The sequence below is a fragment of the Paramisgurnus dabryanus genome, chromosome 6 (assembly GCF_030506205.2).
Source record: "Paramisgurnus dabryanus chromosome 6, PD_genome_1.1, whole genome shotgun sequence".
Taxonomy (NCBI): Eukaryota; Metazoa; Chordata; class Actinopteri; order Cypriniformes; family Cobitidae; genus Paramisgurnus; species Paramisgurnus dabryanus.
The window spans coordinates 40,243,992-40,268,179 of record NC_133342.1 but is presented as its reverse complement, the minus strand read 5'-3'; the positions used below and the strand labels follow the sequence as shown (position 1 = coordinate 40,268,179).

Genomic DNA, 24,188 nt, shown 5'->3' with positions numbered 1-24,188 from the left:
ATGAGGGATGCGTTGTGGTGCAGTCTTACCATCTGCTGTAACTCTACAGCACCATGTGTACGGGCAAATGACTGGGTGATCTCGCCCCAGATCCTGTCATTTTAAAGCTTCATTCCCACATGTTGCCTTGGGAAGTTACTATAAAGGAGTTCTTAACTTATAATTATGTGACATGCATTTAAGTAACTTATGTGTTTTTCTCTTAGAAATAGTAAAAGGAGGATATTTAGCTTTGAGGCAATAAAATAAATAGGGATTAGTTTAAAAAAAAATCGATATAAAGTTTTGTAGTTCTCGTTCTGTCTCTTGTGGGATGTGTGTTTTTCAGCGTAAGCTATTTTATCAACTGTGTGCAAATGTAAAGTTTTACAGTTAATGTTCACAATAAATATTTTATTACAACCAGCACCAATTAGCTTTTGCTATGATTTTCTCATCGTCACATAACTTGGAAAGTCAGGGCTCAATAAAAAATCCCACCCACTAGTCATTGTGACTTTGTGGTGACGTTCATTTGCGCTCTTCTCGTGAATACGCTCGTGAAATCATTTCAGCATGACTTGAGGGCAACATCAGAGCAAAATAAACAGACCCTGATGTATAAATTATGTCAGCAAATCATGTTACACGGCATTCTACTTAGCTGCTATAATATATACTGTGTATTTATAAACCGGTTAGTTCCAGTTCTTGATTCTGATTGGTCTCATTTACGATAAACAGCAGGGTTTGCTTAGCACTGAGTCATTTTTTGTTTATTTCTTGCTGGATGGAGTGTTCATCATTTATGTGTTAAAAATGCTGTTTAAGGGGCAGTTCTCATTTCGCATCTAAAACCGGTTGGAAAATGTAACTGCGCCACTTTCCTACTTCTTTCCAACATGCTTTCCGACGCTAAAGTATTTTCAATTGGCTGGAAAAAGAGCACATAGCACAACCGAGTATCACAAAATAGTCATGTAAATTTGTGAGTCTTAAAGGTGCAGTGTGTAATTTTTAGAAGGATCTCTTGACAGAAATGCAAAATAAAATACAAAACTATATTATCAGAGGTGTATAAGGCCTTTCATAATGAACCGTTATGTTTTTATTACCTTAGAATGAGACATTTTATCTAAGTATTGAGGGTCCCCTTACATGGAAGTCGGCATTTTGTGCCACCATGTTTCTACAGAAGCCCTTAACGGACAAACGTTTTTACTAAGTTGTCTCAGAAGATGACATGTTTGTCCGGTGGCAGCTACTGTAGCTTCTCTATGCGTTTCAAAAGCGAGAGGTGAGCAGTGGACTGAGCCGTTGGTTGCAATTCGCAAGCTCACCACTAGATGCAGCTAAAATTTACACACTGCACCTTTAAGCATGACACTGACACGGTTTTCCGCCTTTTTGTGTGAACATGTCATGTATTTGTAACTGTTTTGTCCTATTTTCTTACCGTTGTCGCTTCGGTTTAGGGTTAGATTTACATAAAATGACATCCTTACCCAAACCCAAGCGACAATGGTTTAAAAATCTGAAAATATACAAAATAAATCATGAAAAAAAGGTATAAACCAATACTTAAAGTGACATCCTAACGCAAACACCAAATCTAACCCTTAACCGAAGCGACAATGGTTTGAAAATAGGACAAAACAGTTGAGTAACAAATACTTGACAGTGAAGCGTAAACATAAATGCGTGACATGTTCTCGCAAAAAGGCGGAAAACCGTGTCAGTGTCACACTGACGACTCACAAATTTACGCGACTATAGGTACATAATTTTGTGATACAGGGTTGCATCGCAACACGTCTACATTTGAAATAACGTAAAGCGCCCGTATTTCTTTAAGAGAAAACTTTTTAAGAGTGGATACATTTACGTTTAACCTTGAAGAGAGTAGAGCTGGAAGGGTCAGCTGAGGATGAGTTTAATCTCTCATGCATTGTCTGTCTGTGTGTTTGCATAGAAACTGCATTGCATCCAGAGATCCATACTGCGGCTGGACCCGAGGAAGCACCTGCTCGCTCCTGAGGCCTGGCACCAGGTTTGAATGATTCACACTTACATAGACACACACGGCAATGACACTATGAACATGGTTTGGCCATAAATTTACTCTATACAGTACATGCAGATGCTTCACCAATACATTGTATTTGTATTTATTATTTATAAAGCACATTTCAATACAACCAAGTTGTCCAAAATGCTGTACATTAAAATAGACATAATTTTTTTAATAAAAGGCCTGATAAAATATCAAATACAAAACATAACACATAACATTAAACATATACACATCTAGACCTTAATCACTTAAAAAAGGAAAAGCTGTATTTAGGAGATAAGCTTTATGCAATGATTTAATTGCATGTGTGCAAGTCTCTATTTATTGTTAAGGTAGATTGGATAAGGATTAATCTTTAAAGATTATATCTTAATTCCTGCATAGTCATACAATAATTTATCGTCTTCTATAAATGTTTGCTGTTTAAAATCAGATTTCTCCTGTTTTACAGATTACCTTTCGTGCAGGATATTGAATATGGAAACATCTCGCACCTCGGGGACTGTGATGGTGAGTTTGTCCTTTATACTTTTATTTCTGGTTACTGTCTTTCCCTCTCAAACACTGAGAGAAGTCTCTAGCGGCTTTTCAACAACACAGATATTATACAGAGAAAAGCTCGTCTGCTTTGAAAGTTTGGTTTAAGAAGTCAGAACAAAGTTGAAGAGGCAGAGATGTTGAGAGAGACGATGTGTGTGTGTGTGTGTGTGTTTGTGTGTTCAATCTTTTCTCTTTAGAAACGAAATGTTTTTTTTCAAAGAGTTTAATCTGTATGCCATATCTGAAGGCATTACTGCACCAACGGATTTTATGTTTTTAGAAAGAGAACAAAATTGAAACAGTAAATGCAATGAACTTTGAATCGTTTTATGTTTATTTATTTATTTTTCAAACATATAAGGAAGAATAAAGCTTAGTTTTGCTTTAAATGACATTCGCAATGCTGGGAACACAAAGCGAGCCTTCTGGCCAAATATAAAACGCTGTCAGTTTCTACCATTTTTTATGACTAAAAGTGAACCACTTAAATAAAACACAATGGACCCAGCAAAGTGTTTGAGCACTTTATTGAGAAATCAAATTTTTCTTTTGACATAAGAAGTCATTGTAATATTAAAACATCCAGTAAGTGTCAGAATTTAAAACTTTATTGTTAGTCCTAACACGGCTTTTATTGAAACCAAGCTACTAAATCACTTTATGTCAGACTTTGTCTCAGTATGATGTCATAGTGCAACAAAAGAAGATCAACGCCTACTTCTACATCACAGTCTCTTTAGCCCCGCCCACCAAGAGATGCATATACAGTAGTAGGAAGCAGTGGCGGAGCCAGAGGGCTAATTGGGGTGCTTGCCACCCCTGTTGCCACCCCGCTGAAAACATTACACTGTTTGATTTTTACGAACATTTCTCAAATCTCCCAGCGGACGTGAATGCGCTGCTACACTTGCTTGTTCGACTTCATGCGGCGCCGCAAGAACCGACAGCCGGTGACGTCAAAGTTCCACGAGAGCGACTTAAAAGCAAACTCCTCTGTATGATTTCGTGAATCTCTCGCTGTACTTTGACGTAATCCGGCTGTCGATTCTTGAGGCGCCGCTTGAAGTCGAACAAGCCTATTGGTTAAGCTAAAATCAGGGCCAAACAGATCCCAGTTGTTCTATTTTTGCTGTATACTTAATACATGTAGGCTATAATTGTGTACATTAAGGAAAATAAACAACTTTAATTTGATCTATATACATTTTGTGGAAATAATTTATTTTTAGTGTAATTGAACACTTTGTATATTGACCCCCCAAAAATAATACCTTGCCACCCTTTTGCCACCCCAGTTTTAAAAGTCTAGCTCCACCACTGGTAGGAAGTGAAAGATATGCGAACACCGAATTGCACAAGCAACAAAACAAACAGCAATGTTTTTATTGTAGTATTTAGACATTTAAACCAAAATGACTAATATTGTTTTCAGAATTAATCACAGCAGCATTTAAAATTATAATTTACAAAGATAAGTACAAAACCAGAATAGAAAATAGCATATTATTTCTAAATGCTAATGTTTTTTAATGTAAAAGTCTTGCTAATATTAGTGGTACTTAAAGGTGCATTATGTAACTTTTAGAAGGATCTTTTGACAGTAATTAAGCAATATCGCTCGAGTAGGCCACGGCCTCGTGCCGGAGGCAATCACAGCCGTGATGATATAGAGCTATATCACACAACTCAGAGAGCGATATTGCTTTTATACAACAGTTTGACTGCACACGTTTGAAAAAAGAAAACTAGAAAACAACAACAGAGTTATTTTAAAAGCTTCTTTGTTTGGGAACTACTTTCTTCCGCCACGGATTTGAGGGCGGCCAGAATGACAGGTAACACTTTCGGCTGCTTTGAATCTCATAATAACTCAATGAACGGAGTAGCCGTTTCTTCATATTACAGTTTCTTGGTCACAAAGTGTAGTTTTAAGTTTAGTTCAGTCGAGAATATATATGTATTATATTTAAATCTGCAGTCGATTAGTAAAGATAGCGCCTGTTTAGACGTTTGCTTGGCAAGATTCGTTGCGTATGAGAACCAGAGCATTAGCGGACGTCAGTATTCACTCGCCCAGCTGACCACCGCCCTCTCTGGGCTACATCTCTGACAGGGATACCCTGGCTCTCATGTTGGCCTTGCCTGTGTCAAAATGGTCAAAAATGAGATAAAATCAGCAGTATTTGGTGTCATGATGAAACTATTACTTGTTTTCTTATTCATATTTAGTGTCTTTTGTATTGTTATTGTTTTTGCGCGAGGTAAAAGTTAATAAAACTATACTTATATAATGTTACTATTGCTTTCCCATTTAATCTTAACGCGATACGAGCACTCGCTTGTTATTAGACTTTGTTATTGTCAGTACTATATAAAACAGTTTTTTATAAGTGTCAGAGAGATGTTTTTTGCATGCTGCTTGTAAATATATCAGTGGTGATATCTCATAACGTGTTTTAATAGTCACGTCACGATAAAATAAATGATCAATGTCCACATTTAAAAGCTGCGGTGCTTACCTGCGGTTCCACTGTGTTTTCACGTTCTGAGGAGAGAGATCGCTCCAGAAAAAAATATTGTTTACATTCCTCTTTCAAAGTGTTAATCGTCCACACGATGTGACAAGACATTACTCCCATTAAGTTTAACGTAACATCCAAGAGCGCTGATCTTTGACGGAATAATTACTTCCGATTGGGATCCACACACTGATTCACGAGCTAGTGAACTAATGAGACACACGGAGAGTGTTTAAAAACAGCGCGTGCCGTCTGTGTGTGTGCGTGTAGTTTTTTCAGTCAGAGATGAGCCTGTATCGCTAATACTAAAATGACCAGCAGGTGGCGGAATGATACAAAATGGTGAAGCGGTTACTATGCCGTTATCAGTAGAATATTGCACGCCTTTTAGCCAATCAGATTCGAGAACCAGAAAGAACTGTTGTATAATGCAATATAATTTACATAAATATATTACCAGTGGTGTACAGTATAAACATCTTACATAATGAACTGTATTGTTTTATTACCTTAGAATAAACCTTTTTTATCTCCATACACCGCAGGAGTCCTTATGGAAGTCGTAATTTTGCACCGTCATGTTTCTACAGTAGCCCTAAATGGACAAACTGTTTTATAGAGGGTGTTTCGTCACTACGTTGTATAATTTGCTTTACGTCTCAGGCGATGACCTGTTTGTCCTGTGGTGGCTACCATACTTTCACTATGCGTTTCCAAGGAAGAAGTCTCGCCGCTAGTGGCACTAAAAATCTACATTGTGGACCTTTTTTTTCTTTTCTTTTTTTAAGATTCAGTCCATGACACATTTACATTAGCACAAGCATACTTAAAAAAAAAAACGTAAAAAAATTCAGGTTTTAATTTTTGTTTCAAATTATGAATGATTGTTGGATATTTTATGCTTGTCAAATGTACAACAGGTGTGGTTATTCTGCCAGAACACCTGTGTGAATAATTATATTTGGGAGAAGTTGGTTAAAAGTCATCAAAAAATTACTTAGAAAAGTAAAGTTAGTTCTAAGCTGCCATGAAACTCATGTATCTTTTTGAGTATACAAAATAGCTCCTGGGGCCAATGCATGTCCAAAAGTTCTGATTTAGCCCATTATAACCTAAAACAGCAGACAGACTCTGAAGTCTTAACTCCAAGAGCAGTTTAATATAAACCACCATGGGCGTAGATTTAGGGTGGGACGCTAGGGACATGTCCCTAGCAATATTCAGGGAAGACTGAATTGTCCCTAGCAATAATTTCGACCAAACAATTAATCTGTATTTATATATAACCACTAATGTCCTTCTTATTCTTGTGTTTTCTATTTTTTACTCATTATAATTTTTTTCAGGAATCATTTAAATGAGATTAGAAATCTTTTGCAATCCCGTTCTGTAAAAATCACGCTCTATGTGGTACAAAAACGGTTAACAGCTTTCGTTCTCTGCAATGCCCGCCTCCGTAACTCACATCGCTAATATGATTGGCTTTGCATTTCTTTAGTCCCGCCTCTCTAATCACATTGCTAATATGATTGGATTAGCATTTCTTGAGTCCCGCCTCTCTACAGTAAATCACATCACTTTATGGCTTGTCTTTACTCGCTACTACGTGTGATAGGATGGTTTCACTTTGTACAACGCGCCAAAGTTCACTCAAGACGCGCGTGATTATTCGGGCTACAGGTAAGTGAGGAAGAAAGTATTATTATACCCACTGTAACTGTTTCATTCACAAAATACGGAACAAGTTGTGTCACATAATTATTCAAGGACAGTGTTTTCACCAATACACGACAATCCCATGTTAACCTGAGAAGTTGCAAACTTTTGTCAACCTTTTATAAATGGGGTAGCAAGGTTATTTAGGGGGTCCCTAATCCATGAAAGAAAATAACCCCAACATGGTAAAAACATGAATTCATGTCATGATTGCTGAATACTTTACATTACTGCACTGTGGTCATGCACAGATGTAGACATAATGTAAGGTTGCATTTTAAACTTAAAATTATTTTTTTTCACACTGATTAACTGTCTGTTAATGAAAAGAAGATTTAATGTGAACTACAGAAACATTAATAAACTGTGTTCAGGAAACAGCATGATATACATACCAACTTCAACACTGGGATTTTTTTGGCAAAATTAAATTAAGAATTAAATATTAATTGCATATTCTTCATTGTAATAAAGTAAATATGGTTATATCTTACAATGTGATTTTCTTTTTTTTACAAAGACTTAAACAGTTACTGTTTATTAGGCTCTAGGACATAACGAATTGTTTATTATAAATTTGGGATGGCCGGGGGTGGCGAGTCAGATGTTACTGAGTAAAGTGCATACTGAGTTGTCTGTTGTTTGTGTCAAGTAAACGGTGATAAACAGTTTTTGCAATGCAACCATTTTATTTATGTCCCCACCAATGCCAGAATCAAACCTACGCCCTTGTAAACCACAGATAAAAGAAGTCACATCTCTATAGCCAAAGAGTTGAGTCACACAGGAGAGAAACTAAGAGAGGTGAGAATGAATCAGAATAAAGTTCATAGGCTAAGGAAAGTTTTACTTTGTACTTTCAAGTAACATTACATCTGTAAGTTGCTCCCAAGTTAGAAATGGAGAACGACAGAGGAATGCAGTTGCCAGTTCTCTTCTCTATGTTTTAATAAAGTTTGGTTTAAGAGATTTTTTACACATTTTTTACCCTCAAGTTGTTGTCTTTGTTCTGCTGAACACAAATGAAGATATTTAAAATAAAAGTTTGTAACCAAACACATCCAGGGAATCATTGATTTTCACAGTATTATATTTTCCTACTATGGAAGTCAATGGTGCCCCAACTGCTTGGTTGCAACCCAATCTCAAGGCAAGTCATGATATAGTCACAAAATATTTGATTTATTTATTTCATGGACATGATTTTCCGCTTTTTCGTAGCATTGAGCACAAATGTCTTTTTCATGTCACTTAGTACAAATTTCTAGAAATAGTTTTTTGTGTCAATAAACCCAAGCCCAAATCAAACCCCAACCCCAAGCGGCAATGATTTAAAAATAGGAGAAAACAATGAGAAAACAAAATATAAAATGACATGACATAGAAAAATAAGATTTCTCTAAAGCAGTAACCTTTTCAAATAAAATGGTTTAAAAATCCTGTCAATTTCAGCCACACAAGGCCCAGTATGATGTGAGAATTATACAGTAGTGTGAAGTTTTCCATTTTTATCATGTATTGTAGCCCACGTGACAACTAGCCCAAGTGCCTGCTACAGCATGTACAGTATGAGATTAGCACCTGTGCTGATTATAGGTCTGGTTCTTTTGGCATAAGGTAAGAAAATATGATTTCTTTAAACCATGGCAGTAATCTTTGAAACAAAATGGTTAAAGAATATGTACAGTATAAAGGGACAAGAAAATTCACTCTTAAATATATTGAAGTTTTAAACAACATTTCCTGCACATTAATGAATTTACATTTTGGCATTTAGCAGATGCTTTATCCAAAGCAACAAAAGCTTGGAAAAACAGCAAAGCGATTTGTCATACAGTTGGAAAGTAATAATATGAGAAGTGCCATACAAATTTCCTTTCAGCTTACAACGTTTTCACCAATCATCTAACTGCAAATTGAACTACAGTATATATTTTTTATAAAAATGTATTGATTCAAATTTGATATGATATCTCTCTTCACTTTTTTATCTTTATACGTTACCTTTAAATATAAATCCTTTAGATCTTTTATTTTTAATTTTTGTATGACTCCATATCCCATCTTTGCTTTAAATATTTTTATCTTAAAAAATCATATTTTAGATAAAATACACATTTTCCCTTCTTCTGATATTTTAGCTATGAATTAAAGTCAATCTTAACGTATTGTCCTGTTACCTATATTATTTCTTAGATGTTATCTGCTTAATTTAAAAACACCAATCTTTGGTAAATTTCTAGAATTTGCTCAGTGTTTTCATGCTATCAGCACATATGCCATGCAGTTATACAGTATTTCATGTAAGCTATGCTAAAAATTCAGTGCTGTGCCCAGTTTAAATATGTGTGTTGTTACACACAAAAACATTAACTTTAATTTTGACTATTTACAACAGGACTAGTAAACTGGTGGCCCACGGGCCAAATGTGGCCTGTCAATCAACTTTATCCGGCCTGTCGGTCATCTTTGTCTGATTTAAAATCACTGCGTTAACATTAAAGCTTTTTGTACATGACAAATGACAGCCAATAAACCGGACTCACAAAGGGGCTGCTTGGGTTAAAGGTCTTCACGGGTTAACTTAGATCCAAAAACCAGAAGTCCGACTTGAGACCCGAGCGGATTCGGGTCTAAAAGTTTCACGTGTGCCTCGGACACGGGTCGGGTATAATATTAGCGGCCTCAGGTAATTTAAAATGAATGTGTTTTGCCAAACGGACCCGAGAAGACCCAAACTATCTCGCATGTGTGCATCATGTCCTTTTTTGACCCCTCCTCTGTTCGCCAAAGCACATGTGACATTGTGTGGCTGGCGGTAGGTTAATTTTCATTGAGCCAGACCTGTCAATCAATTTTGAATGCTCATTTTACAAATTAAAATAAAAAGAACAGCTGCCCAAATTGGTTGTGAGGCCACCTTGGTTTCTTTCTGTCTGACTGGTGTGTGCGCGGATGCAGACTACACACACGTCGCTGCCATTTACATTTTAGCTGTAGTTGGGTTAAAAAAATTGCCACTGGGTTGAGTCAGACATATTGTTAAAATGTTAAAAAAGAAAACATGAAGTGCAATTTTAGTGCTGTACAAAAATACATGTGTTGATTATTTATACTTGTTTAATATCATTAACATTTGCTTTAACAATGTTAAACTGCAATTGTTTTTAAAATATTTATGATTAAAAGGCAAAATATTGGATACAATTGTTTTTTAATGTTTTTAATGTATAATAGATAAGAGATAAAAATAGGGTTAAAGATTGACCCGCATCATATTAACAATTTTAAAATCTTGCCCTCGAAGAAGAGTAGTCGAAGACCCCTGATTTACAATATGCAAATGGCATTGATTCGGTCAAATGCCCCCGGCATTTTCAGCCCCAATATGCAATTACTAGAAAATCAGCCCTTTATATTCAGATCTTGATTTTATATTTACCAGCTTCTATACATACATTTCAAAAGGTAATATGTATGAATCTATTATACATGTTGGACCCTTGCTGTCTAAATTGGCAGCTCTTGGCCAAAATAAAACAGAAGGCAGAGGTCCAGAGACACGTTTTTAATAGTCTTTTTTTATAAGTAAGTAAAAGACCCAGACACAGAGCCCTGCAGCTTCATCAGACATTCAATTGCACAATAAAACTGAAAATCAGCTGTAAGGGTAGATAGAGTCCAGTCTCATTTCTCGAAAATTGCCGGCTGTCTGGTCAGTGTAATATGATTTGCTTTAAGGGTTTGAACCGTGAGTCAGTAACTCATTAAAGCGGCCACTCCTCCTGCCGACGGCACTGCTGTAGTCTGCTAGTCAACCCTCTCTCATCTACATCAAACAGTCTCACTGACATCAAACACCTCTCATCTCTCTATCATTCACATACAGCCGTTCAGTATTTGAAACAGTCTGAGATGAGCGTATGACCCTGAATGCCAGCAGAGAAGAGAGAAACACGGTAAACACCCACATTAACATCAATCTAACAAAACATAATATATGTAAGGAATAAGTGACGACGGGCTGTTGAATTATAAAAAATAATGCACACCCAAGGTGGTAATGCGGCACGACACGAAGCAGAGTCATATACCACGTTTTTTATAACAGTTTTATACGCTTATACCACGGTTACCACAGACATTGCTCTGGTGGTTATTTTAAAGACATTTGACGGGTCAGGCGTGTATTTATCAAAAAATAATGCATATCCGTGGAACATTTCTCAACCAATCAGAATAAAACATTCAACAGCCCCGTGGTATATTAAGAACATAGTTCATATTAATTTGTTGGGCTTGCTTATTCTCTCCAACTCCTGCTGTTAAAATGAAGAAATAAAATGAGAGGGGAATATTACCAGATAAGGCTGAAACTATTTTAATTTTGCCAAACACAAAGAGATGAGAGAGAGAAAATGCAATTCATAGTAAAAAATGTTGTGGGTCTATTATATGGCTACGTCTATATTAGAGTTCCTGTAGCTTAGTTGGTAGAGCATTGCATAAGCAACACAAAGGTCATAGGTTCAAGTTTAAGGGAACATAAATACCAAAGATCTTTGCCAAAGGATGTCGTGCCACTAGGTGGCCATGTTTGCAACACCTCCGGGCAGAAATTTCAGTCATGCACTGTTTCTTAACCTCAGCAACTGCACATGCACACAGGTTAGCAAGCACTTCATGCTTTAAAGAATCACTTTCCCAGAGAATCGCAAGTCTTTATCTATTAATGATTGGTTGCTTAATCTTGTTTTACACAAAACCTTTGATGCATATTGCACTCTCAAAAAAAAAAAAAAATGAAAAAGCTAAGGTACAAATGTCTTCTTTTAAAGGGGCCATGGCACAAGACTTTTTTAAGATGTCAAATAAATCTTTGGTGTCCCCAGAGCACATATGTGAAGTTTTAGCTCAAAATACCATATACATAATTTATTATAGCATGTTAAAATTGCCACTTTGTAGGTGTGTGCAAAAATGTGCCGTTTTGGGTGTGTCCTTTAAAATGCAAATGAGCTGATGAAATTCAAACACTGATCACAATGATGGTGGTTTGTTGCAATTAAAACTCAATTGTGCTTTTCTCTGCACTAAATGGCACTGCTGTGGTTGGATAGTGCAGATTAAGGGGTGGTATTATTATAATAAGAGCTCCTTATGACATCATAAGGAGAGCCAAATTTTAACGAACTATTTTTTTCATGTGCTTGCAGAGAATGGTTTACCAAAACTAAGTTACTGGGTTGATCTTTTTCACATTTTATTGGTTGATAGAAGCACTGGGGACCCAATCATAGTACTTGGAAAAAGTCAGATTTTTATGCTATGGCCCCTTTAAGGTACAAAAGGGTACTTTTTGAAAAGGTACTGTCGAGAGTGTGGCTGAATTAATGCACTGTAAGTCACTTTGGTATAAAAGCCTTTGCCAAATGCATCAATGTAAATTTACATTATGTGTTCATGCGATGTGTGTGTGTGTGTGTGTGATCTGTGTGTATTTCTGGTTTTATGAATCTTTGAAACAAAACAACACTTTATTGATGTGTGCTTACTGCCACAATGCCAGACTCCTGTGAGAGGTGCCAGCACATTGCTTTGAAAACTATTAATAGTAATAGTAGTTCTTCTTAATGGCAAAACCATACCATGGTAATTGTCTTTCATTGCTGTAATGTGCTCATTGTTTCTGGTTCAATGAATGCAGTGCATGATGTTAGCTTACTGCACGATTTGTATTATCTGTACATTTATGGACACCATCACTTCTGATAAAGGCTGTGCCATACAAAAGGATGTTTAAAATCTTATCAGATTTTCAAAAGGTGAGAGACAACAAACTTGACGATAAAAAAAGAATAGTGTGGAGTGTGGCTATACGTATCATGAAAGCACACCACATATCAACAGATTCCCTTCACAAACACCATAGACTGTAAAAAAATATGGACGTAGTGTCCGTGACATCACCTGTAGGTTCGTGAAGTGCAATTTTGAAGCCAATAGTTGGCAGCGCATCCATTGCTGAAACCACGCCCACCTACCTCCTCCGTAGTGACAGCAATGGCAGTTCACCCGTCACTCAAGTGGCCACGCCCTTAATTATGCAGACCTTTAAGGCTAAATATAATTCAAATGGATGAATTCACCCCCTCACAGTTCTCATGAAGGGCCAAATTTGCTATGTAGCCCAAAAACACGTTTTGTACCAGGCTGTAAACACATTTTCTGCTGTAAAGTTGAGCATTTTAACATGGGGGTCTATTGACTCCCTTTTGAAGCCAGACTTAACAGCCAGTAGATGAACTGCAGTTTAAGTCACTTATAAATGTTCGTTTTTCATCGCTGTGTGTGGGTAGTCTCTTTAAATGAGGTCATTAGGAGGCATTCCTTATTCTGGTTTTAGTAACAACTAAAAACAACAAACCGTCCTCTTAGGGCCTGTTTACACGAGAACGCTCGGGGGTGAAAACGTAAAAAGATTTTATCGGATGTGCCTTTCGTTTACACGGTGACAGCGTTTTTGGGGATTAAAAACGCAGAAAATTTAAACCACCTTCCAGAGTGTAAATCTAAAAAACGATTTACCCTCACGTTCCCGTCTAAAGAGTAAAAACGCAAAAGTCTGCTTACGGTGGCTCTCGTCGTGGACGCGTTTACGTCACAGGCATACGGCAGTTCAGTAAAATAACAAAAAACATGTCGGATTATTTCCATTCGTCGGGCCTTCAAGTTGCCATAGCAGCTCTGATAAATATACAAGAGTCTTTCCAGCAGTTGTACGAAATATTCACAGATAGTATTACTGATCAGAGAAGGCGCATAACTTACCTCTATCACATTGTTGATGCGTCAATTCATCGGAGGCAAACCAGATGGCTTTGGACGAGACCTGGGAGAACAAGGAAGAGGGTTGTACGCAGGCGCGCGGACTTGGTGGTGTTGTGTGTCAGTGCTTCACATTGCCACCTAGCCGCCAGGAGTGCATACTACATCGAATATCAAATATTTTTGCGTCACCGTATGCACGCAGATTTCCTCCTCAATACGCTCATATAAACTTTTTCGTTTTCTTTTCAGATCGTTTCCATGTAAACGTAGCCTCAGTAAATGACAAAGATGGATGCCATCAACTTCACTGCTTCACGCTCATTGGTTATCGCTCCTGAAAGTCCCTCATCATTTGCATAAAGTTGAACTGTTCTGAAATTTGTCGCGTAGCTGGACACACCCACTTCCTGTTGCCAACGGTCACTCTTGTTGCCGAAAATTTGGCAATCTTCTATTGAAATGAATGAGATTGCGTCACTCCGATGTTGGTAGTCGCTTGCAATATGCAAACAGCTTAACTGTAGCTGACGCGACACCAGACGCGAGTTCAACAATTTGCGAGAGTAGATTACATACAAAGTCAATGCAAAGATGCGATCAGATGCGTCCTCATGTGGGGCGATGAAAATGACACGATATGGGTGGCGCGTTTGCCGTGAAAACAATTCAAATATACAACTTGAGCGAAAAATTCACATGACACGAAGTTAAATCACGTGAGTAATCTAGATCGAGTAACGCAATGCCCCGCATTTGGTGTGTTCGTAGCATTAGACCAAGGAAAATCTCGGAAAATCTTTCATGGTCAAACGTGACTTCACAGTAAACAAACATGCTGAACGACAGACATAAAGAAATTGCAATAATACTAACTGAATTTCTTATTACATCTCTAATGTCCATCTCACTTGAACAGACTGTGACTGTTGTGCCATAACTGCAGTTGTTATGCTTTCGACTTTTATCATGTTGAAAATCTACGATTTGAGATTGTGGTTCCAAGCAGATCCAGTCACTCTTAACACACCACACACTTCAAACAAATGAGATAAGATAGGGTGTATATTTGCCTGATTTTTTACTGATTTAAACACAATACAAACTGAGTAAGTGAGTGACTCACCAAACAAGTTGAAGTTTGACCAGCTGTCAAGACATTTACCAGCTCAAATACTGAGAGAGACTCAGATTCTGACATTTGTGAAACTGCTAACAGCCCACACATAAACCATCACTAGTGGAGAGTTGCTGAGGTAGAAGAGAAAGAAAGAGTGAGAGGAACATTGAGGTGATAGAGGTTAAAACCAAGGACATCTCGCATGGAAAAAGCATGAGTCATCAACTCCACCAATTGAGGCATTCTTTAAGACTTTAAACTTGTCTTGTTTATAGTTTCTAGTCGTCTCATCCAAGTCTCTTAATATAAACATGAATAGCACAGGTTGCTTGCGGTCAACTACAGGTTCAGGGTTACTGAGGTCATGTTACATCATTTTGTTAGAGCACCGCCGTCCGTATGCACTCTCACTTTCTGATTAATAAGGAAAGGCTCATCTCTTATGTCATCGATTGTCAGAGATAAAATGTACAGAAACTCGATATTTCAATTCTTCATTATTTCATACAGTAAGTCAAGATGAACTCTCCTGATGCTTTCAGCCTTTCGGTTTTAAAATCTTGGCCCTGCGGAGCATAATTGTGTCAATAGATTTATATGATAGTTTTTTCTATGTATGTATCCTCCTTGTATTTTCTATTTGTATTCTCAACTAAAAAGCATGCACTTAGAGGGTTTTGCAGCGAAAGACAGTCAAATTTGTTATATACCAATGAAATGAATAAAGTGATATTTGTGAAACCTAAATATAAGAGCCTGATGAAAAAATGCTAGTTTACAATAAAACATGTTAGACGCACTTAGAGGGTTTTGCATTTGAGCTCTTCGTGTATTTTGCTCTTCAAATTTGGTGTGCATATTATACCCCAGTCCCTCCTTTTCATTTATACGGCACAGCTTTTCATGTCGTTTTATGTATTGGTTTACATTTTTTTAACCGTTGTCGCTTGGGTTTAGGGTTAGATTTAGGAATTGCTTTAGGATGTCATTTAATATATAGGTTTCTATATGTTTTGTCTATTTTTAAACCATGGACGCTTGGAGTTGGGGTTAGAATTGGGATTTGGGTTTGGATGTCATTTTATGTTACAAAAAGAAGTTCTAACCCAAACCCAAGCGACAATGGCAAAAAAACTGAAAAAAATGAGAAACCAATAAATAAAACATCACACAAATATGTGCCGTTTTAAGTGAAAATTGAAATTTGCTGTATGTACTGCACTACTTTTCACACTGTGTGCTATATACAATTGTACAATTAACATTAAACTCTTACTGCCCGAGGGAAACTGACTTTAAATGGAGTTTCAATTTAAACAGATGTTAAAAGTTGTGTGTGGTGTAGTTGGGCACACTTTCAGAATTTTAAAGAACTCAATCAGGTGTCTGACTCACAGATGTGGGGCGATGCTGTACAGTCTCAGTAAAGTTTCTCATATCTGGTTGACTGATGCATCCTACACAGCCAGAGCCCACCTGCAAACTGGGGAATAGACTTATGCAAATTGCAATCAACAGTAATTTTGTGGCCGTGTTAGCAACATTACTGTATTTGCATACCTTTAATGAATAAAGTTCCAGCATAATCAGCCTCATCTCACGGGAATTCGTACATATTTTACGTGTTGGCTAATTCCTATAAATTCATATGAAGTTAATTATGCAAAAACATATGATTATCATTAAAAAACAATAACGAAACCCACAGGGGTCAAGGCAAATTATACAAAAATGTATGAATGTGGTCGTATGAATTAGACACCACGTATAATACATAGTGTTGGCATAACACATGCACAAAATCAACATTATGGGTAAAATTCCTTTATTGTGAATTCCCACTTTGGTTTGTTTTGTTCATTTTAGTAAAAGATATTCTCTGTTCTTTTCTCTGCAGGACTTTTACGTGAGAGTTTCATGGATGAACCTGAAAGCCTTGTTACTTTGAACCTGTTGGTTATCGCCGCAGTATCCGCCTTCTCCACCGGGGCAGCGCTCTCAGGCCTGGCCGTGTGCTGGATCATGGGACAGAAACACCGTCATCGTTCGCACAGCAACACACCGTCCTCTAGCAGTCAGCGGAAGAGTGAGAAGGAGCGTTGCATGATAGGACAAAACAGGAGCGGCTCTGTGATGAGTGTATCGCGGCACAGCACCACAGACCGTCCGCGGTCGCAAGGCGAGACTCTCTTCGTCATGCCCAACGGTTGGGTTAAAGCGGGCGACCTGGATCCGGGTCTACTGCCCACGCCTGAGCAGACGCCCTTGCAGCAGAAACGCGGGTTACGCCTCTCTGACTCCGGATCCAGCTGGGATCAAAGTCAGACCTTCTTGAGTTCGGTGGGCACCCAGTGCCCGCCACCCCCCTCCACCCTCTACCTCAGCTCTAAGCTCCTACAGGGCACCGGGCGACGACACGAGGAGGCCATCGAGACCGGCATTGACCGTCAACGCTACGTTTCCATCTCCAAATACCGTGATCAAGGCATTCGCCCGGGCACTCTCCTTCGCAAGTCAGCGGGCGAATACAACTACCCCATGACTCCTCAGGACTCCCCCGACCGACGGAGGGTGGTATCAGCCCCCAGCACCCAGGTTGAGTACAGCGGCGAGCCTCTTCGTTGGACCCACGAAGGATACATCTTCAGCAGTCATGGTTTGCCACCAACGGGCCACCACCATTACACCCCGACTTCGCAGCATCCTGCGGGGCTGACGCGCTCTGTGATGCACGGGTCACGGGGGTTTATCGACCTGGCAGATTTCAACCATTTGCTCGGTAAGGGAGGCAGCGATCGGACGCCCACCGGCCAGTGAATGAAGAGAAGGGAGGTCGTGAGAATTGAAGGAATTGAAGAAATGTGAAAAGCTAAATTCACATGTCGACCGCAGAGCTGATGCAGGGCAGGCCAATCACAGCGGCTCTTTGTCTCTCTCTTCTCACTTTCTTTCTTCACCTGCTTGTCATCCTGTTTTTATCTGAGCTCATTTGTCCAGAGCTGCCGCTATATAAGTCACATTGCATAAGGACGGACTAAACGGACCTTGCTGACAAAGAGAAGAGCAAAGAGACCCTCTCTCTTTCTCTCACAGCTCTATGTAGGCACGCTGCATTCAGAGATAAGCTGTCTGACTACGATTGCAGTTGACCGAACGTTATTGTGTATTTATCAGACCTGAGATGTCACTTTCAGCAGATTTATTTATTTGCACAGATTCGGATTTGCAGGATTGTTGATTCACGCATACAGTGAACAGAAGACCGTTGCCGATTCTTATGTCGGCACTGCTGTATCTTGACGTTGTAACGGGCGGTTCACATTTAGCTTTTTTTGTTCGAGCAAATACTTTTATTTCGAATGTAGATGCGTGGCAAGCACGCTCAAATAGAGAGTGACACGGTTGCGACACGCACTCAGTGCAACATGCTCTTTTTTCCAGGCGTGGCAGCCAGTTGAAATACTTCAACTTTTCAAAATGACTGTCGGAAAGAAGGAGGAAAGCGGCACGGTCACGTTTTCCGCTTGAAAGATGCTGTTTGATGGATTTTGCTAGGTCAGATGCTTTCCCGTAATCCAAGAAAAATCTAAATAACACCCTCTGAGGATCTGCTGTTGCCCCTCAAATATATACTTTCTAAATAACGCAATTTAGTTGAATGAGATAGCAAAATTATTTGGCAAGTTATGTTATAAATAGCAAAACGCACACATTTCAACCCTGATACAAACACTAATGTATGATGTAGCTACTGTCCATTTGCCCCTATTCTTCTCTCTGTCTCATGCACTGAGGACTTTACTGCAGTATTACCTCAGCCCCAAATACATTAAAATGAATGACAAGAGAGAGACAGAGAGAGAGAGAGGGGGGGGGGGTTATTGATCAGACATTTCATGGTCTCAGCCACATGAATTGCTGTGTAGCTCTGTGTTTTATCAGAGAAATAAGGAGCTCTGAGAACTTACAAACATGCTGGAATCTAAATCTTTTTTGCCTGTTTGTTTTATTTCTTCCTTTTTTGTACAGTGAATTTTTTACACTACACGATAGCCTACGGGATGGAGCACATTTGTAGATGTTTCACAGAAAGACACAATGAGGGTAACAGAAAGAAAGAGATCAACTCCTAATGAGTCATACACACCAAACGCTAATTCAACAATATGCGCGAGTAGATTACATACAAAGTCAATGCAAAGACGCGAATTGACACAAATTTTCACGGGGTGACGTAAACTGTGTGGAGCGATTGCCACAAAAATGCGCCTTTTGTGAAAAATGAAAAATTCACATGACACAAAGTTAAATCCTGCGAGGAATCTCTAGATTACTCGCTGGTTTTAACTTCGTGTTAGTGATGGGGACGAGACCGCCGAGTCCGAGTCAAGACAGAGTCTTTGAGGAAGCATGACTGAGTCGAGACCAAGTCTTTAGGAGTCGAGACCAAGACCATAAAAACATGTCAGTTTTCATATTCGTGATTTAATATCACCCCAGTTAATAATCAGTCTTAACGTCTTAACTCCCTGGGGTCCAAAAATGTGGCGCCGCTTCTTGACGTGTTTTCTCCTTATCATATGAAATTACAAGTCCTTCTCTTCCCACTGTGGTCCGAGGCCGGGTCAAGACAGAGTCTGTAAAGGAACAAGTCCGAGACGAGTCCAAGAAAACAAAAATCAGTCTCAAGTCCGAGACCAGACTCGAGTACTAAATCACTACTTCGTGTCTTGCAAATTTTTCACTTGAGTTGAATATTTTCAATTTGCACGAAGATGCGTTTGATGCGAATAGTGTGTGTTTGCGCGGAAATCACGCCGCCCCTGTTTGAGTTTGCGTCTATTCGCATCTTTGCATTGACTTGTATGTAATCTAATTGCGCAAATTGTTGATTTCGTGTTTGATGTAGGGATTCCTAAACTCTTCCGTGCCATTCTTTCCTATTTGAAGATGCTAAATATGTTTGACTATTCTGTATCTGGACTCTACATGAGAGAAAGAAAATGAGAAAGAGATGCGGATGAGAGAACTGAAAGACAATGAAGTCATGTGACTTGGTTCAGCGGATGAGCACCTGTCATTGGTTGTGTGTGTCTGTAACCAATCATTTTGCTCTTCATATATATATATATATATTCCATTTCCATACATTTTTATTTGATGTGATTTGGTTAAATCCCATAAAACCCATTGTGGTACAAGTGTATCCTCCTTGTGTAAAAATATCCTCTGTTTATTTCAAAGTTTAACATCATCAATGTGTTGAAATGGGGCCTAATACTGCATCTATATGGATGGATCATGTCCCGCCCATCTCCACATAGATCTGTTATTAAATGGTTAATAGTATCAGTCTGTAAGACATTGAAAGCAGATGTCTGATTAGATGGCTGGCCACACACACACACTCGAGTACACAGGAATGCACTTAATAACGGTGCACCTGTAACATGTTGTTTATTAAAAGCACATGCTTGAATGTGCTTTAAATGCGACACGCATCACTTAACCATAGGCTTCAATCCAGAGATCGCGCACTCGACAAACACTCACGCTTGCAGTTGTGCGCAACGGTTGGTTGAACAATGATTAGCTCATAAATCCAGATGAAAGGAGAGTCCTGCCCATGTGTGTTCTGATGAGTGTGTGTTTATGTATTTACATCTCCTCTTCAGCAATGCAGACACACCACGCAGGAAATCTGATCCAGAACACAGGATTTGATTCCACGAGACAGGAAATGCAAGTATATAGCCGTTTGCCTGTAGCTCAAGGGCAAGTCATCAGATTTAGGAAGTAAGAAATGCCAATAGATGCTAATGTGAACTCCATATGTGGAGAAAGAAAAACATGCATCATCATGTCATGCTAAGCAACCTTAAATGAATTGTGCCATATGTGTGTAGTGTACAATATTGTGGAAAAGTCTTTTAGGCCACCACCATTTTATTTTTATTTTTTTGCAAGTTTCAATGTCCATCCATATTTATTTTTCGCTCTTTTTATTAAGATACAAAAGGAAAAAACAGGAAATATGTGCAGAAATTTTCAAAATAATATAATGCATAGTTCAGGTAAAATTCAGTATTTATCTCTATGGTGCAAAGCACATTTTGAACTTTTTTTGAGGAGAATCAAGTCATTGAATAAAAATTAGGATTTCATTTCATTTATATTTAATTATTCCTCGCTCTAGATTATTCGCTGGATTGAATTTTTTGTCATGCGAAGACGTGTTTGAGGCAATATAAATATTGCGTGTTTTCATGCTCAATCGCCCACCCAATTCTCGTTGTTCGCATTGCCCCGCGAGGGTTCGCGTCTGTTTGAGTCTTTGCTTTGACTTTGTATGTAATCTAAAACTACTCATGTTTGTGTGTACACCCCATAATGCTACGTACACACCAAACACAGGTCATCGCGTTACTTGCTCTAGATTACTTGTGGGATTTTACTTCGTGTCATGCAAATTTTTCGCTCGAGTTGAATATTTTCAACTTGGGCGAAGACGCGGTTGAGGCGAATAGCGCGTGTTTTTGCGGCAAACGCGTCATTCACATCGCCCCATGCAAGGACGCTTCTGATCGCATCTTTGCATTGACTTTGTATGTAATCTACTTGCGCAAATCCTTGAACTCGCATCTGGTGTAAACCCACAGTTATGCTACGTACACACCAAACGTGGGTCATCGCGTTACTCGCTCTAGATTACTCGCAGGATTTAACTTCGTGTCATGGGAATTTTTCGCTCGAGTTGAATATTTTTAACTTGAGCGAAGCCGCGTTTTTTCGTGGCAAACGCGCCAACCATATCGCGTCAATTGCATCACCCCATGCAAGTACGCTTCTGATCTTATCTTTGCATTAACTTTGTATGTAATCTACTCACGCACATCGTTGAACTTGCATCTGGTGTGAACCCACAGTTAGAGGTCCTGCAGGTTTCTGCCATTTAATTTTTTGAGATCACATAAAATACTTCACACTTTAGCTAATAATTTTATTCAGTTTTTTAAATACATTTCCTGTATTTTCAGGTTGTATTTTAATAAAGAGAGTGAGAAATAATTATATATGGGCACAATATATAATGGTGGAATATAATGGCTGCCTATACGACAGTATTTTAGTTCCACCTAGAAAAAATAAAAATAATTAAAATTTTGAGAATAAAGTCAAAACATTTTGAGAATAAAGTCAAAACATTTTTATAATAAAGTCAAAACCTTTGAGAATAAAGTAAAAAAAAATTATAATAAAGTCAAAATTATGAGAATTGCTGCAGCGGATTTTTACTATAACTTCACGTTGATGTGCTAAAAGATCGAGGATTTATTTATTGCTGAATCCCAAAGGATTTAATTAAATCATCCACATCCATGTCTAACAGAAGCTTCAACAACGTTGTTTCCTGCTATTTTTGTAACACTTAAAATATATTACGAGTTTGTTCTCAAAATATTTTGACTTTATTCTTCGAATGTTTTTACTTTCTTTTGATAATTATGACTTTATTTTTTAAACGTTTCAACTTTATTCTCGTAATTTTCTTTTTTTTAAGTGGCACTAAAACGCCTCCATAGGCCTAGGACGTTTGCACAGTGCTGTATTTATTTGCCAAATAACAGTAAATGAAGTTTGTTAATATTTTACTAAGAGACCAAAATATTAAATAGTGTAGGGTGATATTTTTTAAGATTCTTCGAAGCCCATGACCTTAGTCAATAGACACTATTTTTATTATTCACTTGCATTGTCATGCATTCATTCTGCATCATTTTTCTTTCGGGCCTGAAGAAACACCACACAAACTGCCTTCAATTAAAAGACACAATCGTTCACAGATCCTAAAGATTTCAGTGCCCAAAGTTTCCATTATGTTAGCAGGAAATCTCTCTTTGTGAATTAAAGTCATTTTAAATTTCCATTGCTTTGCACCTCACAACATTTCTGTCGTTTTTTCTGTATTCTCATTGGCATTGATTGACAGTGATTTTCACGCAGTGTCTTAATTGTTAATTCTGCTCTATTGTTGTCAAAGGAAAGTGTTGAATGTGTTGTGAATATAATCCAACAATCTTTACCCATAAGCACTTGCTGTTACAACAGAGAGGTCTTTATCTTTGGCCGCGTTGCATGGAGCACAATATTGTACAGCAATGAAGGCCAGATGAATTTTTGCATTTCCACAAATGATCACGTTTATGGGTTTTCACAGACTCTGCGGAACGAAGAAGGATTTTTGATCTCTTGAAATTGGACTAAATACTCTGACGGACCTTTACTCAGCTGCTCTGTACATAGCTGAAACACTGAGTTTAACCCCACCACCGGCGATGATGTAATGTCCCTGTGTATAGAAAATTGAGGGACGTATACAGTGAAAATCGTTTCTTTGTTTGTGGGTTGGTTTTTAAATAATCACACATGTATAGAGGTACACAACTAAACACCTGGTATCGCAAATGTACAAGACACACGACAATACTGGAGCACACACTTATTTTCAGACGTCAGTCGACATGAATATTTTATCATTCTAATAAACATGATAGATTGTTTGAGCTCTGTCTCTGTGTTTGACCTGTATTAAAGCCATGATGTAACAAATGATGAGGAATTACATTGATTAAATTTGTTTAAATATGATTATAAAAAAGACGACTCCTGTGTTTAGCAGACCAGTAGTTAAAGATGCTGTGTGTAATTTTTAGAAGAATCTCTTGACTGAAATGCAAAAAATATACAAAACTATATTATCAGGGGTGTATAAAGACCTTTTTATAATGAACCGTTATGCTTTTATTTCCTTAGAATGAGCCGTTTTATCTACATACACAGAGGGTCCCCTTACATGGAAGTCTCCATTTTGTGCCGCCACTTTCTACTTTTTTTCCTAAATTGTCTTCGTCGATGACATGTTTTTCCAGTGGCGGCTACTGTAGCTTCTCTATGTGTTTCAAAAGCAATTCGCAACCTCACCACTAGATGCTGCTAAACTTTACACACTGCACCTTTAAAGGAATAGATAATTGTAACCAAAGTGTTCTGGAGCACCCTTGACTTCCACAGTATTTTATTTCCTACTATTGACGTCAATGGTGCTATTCTGCCGTCCAAAGCGAAAGCGCAGTAACTACACACTTGGTCGAAATTGAGTTAAGGCTTGAAATGAGCTTTATGACAGCTGTTCTGTCTTGTGACAAAGTCTCCTGGTTCAATTTTGTCCCGTTTCAGAGAAATGAGGGTGTCAAAATTGCAGTAACTACAAAATCCATGCTAATACCAAGGCAAACCGCAGTAAGTGATGTTACTGCGTTCTGGCTTTGTTTCCCCGGCTTTGATACCGCAGATACTGCGGTTTCCCCCGATCGTAACACACAGAAACAACAAACCATGGCACAATCCCGCG

At 38.3% G+C, this 24,188-nt stretch overlaps 1 protein-coding gene across 1 annotated transcript in view; it reads left to right on the top strand.

The window, feature by feature from the left end:
* The window catches only part of sema6ba (sema domain, transmembrane domain (TM), and cytoplasmic domain, (semaphorin) 6Ba), a 196,094-nt gene extending 172,754 nt beyond the window's left edge, over positions 1 to 23,340 (top strand). The window contains exons 15-17 of the mRNA XM_065276814.2: positions 1,952 to 2,029; positions 2,505 to 2,563; positions 16,674 to 23,340. Coding sequence (XP_065132886.1) covers positions 1,952 to 2,029; positions 2,505 to 2,563; positions 16,674 to 17,593 — 1,057 coding nt within the window. The 3' untranslated portion in view covers positions 17,594 to 23,340. The remainder of the gene's footprint in view (positions 1 to 1,951; positions 2,030 to 2,504; positions 2,564 to 16,673) is intronic.
* Positions 23,341 to 24,188: the final 848 nt, after the last annotated feature.